Source organism: Corvus brachyrhynchos, unplaced genomic scaffold (assembly GCF_000691975.1).
Source record: "Corvus brachyrhynchos isolate BGI_N302 unplaced genomic scaffold, ASM69197v1 scaffold175, whole genome shotgun sequence".
Taxonomy (NCBI): Eukaryota; Metazoa; Chordata; class Aves; order Passeriformes; family Corvidae; genus Corvus; species Corvus brachyrhynchos.
Genome location: NW_008238448.1, coordinates 3,727,291 through 3,731,707, shown reverse-complemented (window position 1 = coordinate 3,731,707; position 4,417 = coordinate 3,727,291). Strand labels below are relative to the sequence as shown.

The following is a 4,417-nucleotide window of genomic DNA, read 5'->3' as shown; positions in this document are numbered from 1 at the left end:
CAAAGAGCAGTCGAACAAGTTTGTTTAGAAAGTGGTTTTCGGTTCTGGAAGCTTTCACGCTAGAGGAACTTGCAGCTTTAACAAACTGAAGCGACGATTTATTAGTTGCTGGCTTCCCCCTCCTTTCCCGTACCATCGCCTTAAATATTCCGCGGGTTTCCAGGCGTTTTACTCTCGGTTTTGCACTTTTGTATTTTTCCTGGATGGCTTCAGTACGGAAAAAGCCAAGAGAGAAGGAGGGGGGGAAGGGAAAAACCCCAAGAGAGAAATGAAGGGGCGGGGGGCAGGAGAGAAGAGAGAGAATAAGAAGGAAGCGTTGGCCTCTGTGGCGCGAATTAGAGCATCACAAATTATGTGGAGGGCTTCAGGGGGATTGGGAGGGGGGACGGGGGGGCTGTGGTAAGAGTGGAATGATGCGGCCATGAATCTGCCTTGCTAAACCCGGGCGGCCCCGAGGATGCTCGGCTGTCCGGCAGCGCATCCCTGCCCCGGCCCAGCGCAGGGTTCCACAGAGGAGGAGGTGAACCTATATATGTGGAGATATATTAATATATATATATATATTCGTATACCTTTTTATATATAACTTCTATAGGGACAGGCTCGGCTGTTGCCCCGAGAACCTGCAAAGGGCTGCGGCGGCGGTGGTGGTTCCTGACTAACTCGCATCTCCCTCCCTCCCTCTCCCCCCGTTTCCAAAGGTTTGGTTCAAGAACCGCAGAGCAAAATGGAGAAAGAGAGAAAGGAACCAGCAAGCCGAGCTCTGCAAAAACGGCTTCGGTCCGCAGTTTAACGGCCTCATGCAGCCCTACGATGACATGTACCCCGGCTACTCGTACAACAACTGGGCAGCCAAGGGCCTGACCTCCGCCTCCCTCTCCACCAAAAGCTTTCCTTTTTTCAACTCCATGAATGTCAACCCTCTGTCTTCTCAGAGCATGTTCTCCCCTCCAAACTCCATATCCTCCATGAGTATGTCTTCAAGCATGGTACCTTCTGCAGTCACCGGGGTGCCCGGCTCCAGCCTCAACAGCCTGAATAACTTGAACAACTTGAGCAATCCCTCCCTAAATTCTGCAGTGCCAACGCCAGCCTGTCCTTATGCTCCTCCAACACCTCCGTATGTTTATAGGGACACATGTAACTCGAGCTTGGCGAGTCTGAGACTTAAAGCCAAGCAGCACTCCAGTTTTGGCTATGCCAGTGTGCAGAACCCCGCTTCCAACCTGAGCGCTTGCCAGTATGCGGTGGACAGACCCGTGTGAAATATCCAAGTAGGAAACACTGCGTGGGAATCCCTCCCCATTTCCCGCAGAGACTGAGAATTTCACTAGAAAGTAATGGGCACTAGAGAGAAAAAGAAAGGAGGAAAAATCAGAGGCAGAGAGGAAGAGAAAGAGAGAGAGGAGGAAAAAAAAAGAGGAAACCACTGAAATAAGATAGTTCCTTTGTTTTCAAAGGACCTCCTACAGATTCTGAGATCTTTCTTTCACTAAGAGTATTTCAACAGTTACAAGGACATATATATATATATATATGGACAAATGTTTGACTGGATATGATATGACATTTTAATGTTACTATAAGCTTGTTATTTTTTAAGTTTAGCATTGTTAACATAAAAATGACTGAAAGGATGTATATATATCGAAATGTCAAATTAATTTTATAAAAGCAGTTGTTAGTAATATCACAACAGTGTTTTTAAAAGGTTAGGCTTTAAAATAAAGCATGTTACACAGAAGCGATTAGGATTTTTTCGCTTGCGAGCAAGGGAATGTATATACTAAATGCGACACTGTATGTTTCTAACATATAATTATTAAAAAATTGTGTGAATATCAGTTTTAGAATAGTACCTCTGGTGGATGCAATGATGTTTCTGATATTGCAATGTAAAACATGCCCTGTGTATAACATTTCGTACAATATTATTGTTTTACTTTTCAGCAAACATGAAAAAAAAATGTGTTTTATTTCATGGGAGTAAAATATACAGCATACAGTTCTGTCTGGATTTTTTATTTACTGAGCCAAGCTGTGCAGCAGCAACTAGTCTGCCATGATTGACTGATAGTTGACACTGGATCTCATTCTCTGGCAACTCGGGGTAGTACTTTTGCAATACAAATAAATGCTGGCATTTTTTTCCGCATTAAAAAAAAATATCCCTCGTACTAACGTTGCATACTAGAGAAACATGGGACTTGGATCTCTTGGGTCCATTTTTTCCTCTGCGCAGCCCCGAGAAAATGGATTATTTGCCATCATTGAACTCGAGAATTACCAGCCACAAAGTTGCTGCATCTCGAGCATAAATTTGTCCTGCTGTGAAGGAAGCTTTTATTACATTAAAGAAAAGGGAGTGGGAGAGGAAAAAAAAAAAAGGGAATTTTAAGAAGCCAGCTTGCAAACAAACTGCTCCTGTTCAAAATAATCTGTCCCCTTTGCCGCCCCCTGCGCTCACCTTCTTTCCCTTTAGCGGGGAGATCCTTCATGTAATATTACATTTCTATTTCCAAATCCCCCTTTCAGACATGAAGAGAAACAAAGAGCAGCCCAAATAACCGCAACCCTGTGGAGCGCGGGGGGTGAGAGGTTAGCCCGAGTTTCCTGCGACTTCGTGCTGCAACACGTCGTTGAAGGGAAAGGTCGTGCTCTCGTGTGTTTTGTTTTAAATAATATTGACCCATTCATTCTCAACCTGCTTGTTCGTGAAATTATACAGGATTATAACTTTGCCATTGCCAGACAATTGAAACAAATCAAGATGAATTGCTGCTCGGCCCTCCCATCGGCTCACACCCCGGGCGGGCGAGGAGGGGCTGCCGAGAGGGTGGGCAGCCGCAGGATCCGGCGGGAATATCGAGACACGAAGAAATTCCGCAGGCGCGTAAAGTGGCGAGGGGCGCAGGGGACGGCAGGGAGGAAATTCTACGCGGTGAGGGCGAGCTTGCTCCTTGAGCGGCCTTTGCGCGCTCGTTGCGCGCCTTTGTGAGGTCGGGAGGAGCTGCCGAGGTAGCCCGGGGGGGGGCGGACACGGCGGAGGGGGTTCCTTCCCCCCCAGCGGTTAGACGAGTAGAGAAGAGAGGGAGAGGGGAGAGGTCAGCGCCCCGCGCTTTCCCACGAGGAAAATGCTTCCCCCACACGAAATCAGGGTATTCTCCCGTGGGTCCACTTGCAGTGTGGGCAAACCCCAACCTCCACTTCCCCCCCCCTCATTTTTTATTTCCTTTTAACACCCCTTATTTTTATTTTCTTTCCCCCCTTTTTTTCCTTCCTCATCACATTTTTATTAGATTTTTTTTTCATCTCTCTCATTTTGTTGCGAGGTTGGGGGCTTTAAAATTATTTTAGTATTTTACGCGTCTTTCTGCTTTCTTTCCCTCCGTGTGTTCTTGCCAGGGGGTCGATGGAGAGAAAGAACCTCCGTGCTTGGGACGGGGGGGGGCGGGAGGCCGCCCCCCCTCTTGTCCGGCCTCGCCGCCTCCCCGACCCAACGCCGCTCCCCTCGGTTTTTTCGCACCGTGTCAACACCTCACCCGGTGAGTGCCAGGAGCTGCCAAAAATGTCCCCTTTTTCCTCCTTCTCCTCCTCTTCCTCACTGGGCTGGGGGCGAAAGGTCTGAGGGTGACGGCAGCGAAGGGCTGGCAGCCCGGGAGCTCCCCTCGGGGATCGGGGGAGCCGGAGAAACGAGAGAGCTTTTCTGCCCAAGCCCTCTCGGCGGGACGGGCTTGGAAATCAGCGAGCGGATCGCTGCGGGTTTCGGCACGGTATTTTACACGCTTTTTTCGGCTCTCGTTTCTTCTCGGTAGCTTTGGGTATTTATAGTCCTCTCTTATAAATATAAATATATATATATACATATAAAATGTCGGTATATATATATATTTAGAATATGTGTGTGCGTGGAGAAATATTAGATATATAATACATAGTATATGCATATACATTTAGAAGAATAATATATACCGATTCCGGACCAAAAAAAAAAAAAAAAATTGGATCAGAGTTTTTCAGTCTACTGTGTAATGGCTCAAACGATGAAAAATCAACGTGACCGCTCAGAGAGGACATAAATCACTCCGAGAGTAATCTGAATTTCTCTTTCTCCCCCTAGCTGAAGCCTTGAGGGTCATCATTTTTCTGCGCCACTTGACCAAAGATATAATGTTTTGATTAGGTCGTAAATCAAAATCTTGGGTCGTGGTGGGGTTTTTTTTCTTTCTTTTTTTTTTTTTTCCCGGGGCTTTCCTTTTACTTTTCCGCGGTGGCAGTGTGAACCTGGAACAAGGGAGGCCGCAAAGAGGGGGAGAAAGAGCCACAACGAAATGGGGAATTTGCAAAATATCTATTTGCAGAAGTGGGGGGGAGAATGGTTAAACAAGGGGCTCACACCCCCTCGAACCCCCCTCGA

General features: G+C 47.0%; 1 protein-coding gene across 1 annotated transcript in view; it reads left to right on the top strand.

The window, feature by feature from the left end:
• Window positions 1-2,009, top strand: part of PITX2 (paired like homeodomain 2) — a 17,768-nt gene extending 15,759 nt beyond the window's left edge. Inside the window, 1 exon segment of the mRNA XM_008635618.2 lies at window positions 702-2,009. Within this exon segment, the coding sequence (XP_008633840.1) occupies window positions 702-1,265 (564 nt within the window). The 3' untranslated portion in view covers window positions 1,266-2,009.
• The last annotated feature ends 2,408 nt before the right edge of the window (window positions 2,010-4,417 follow it).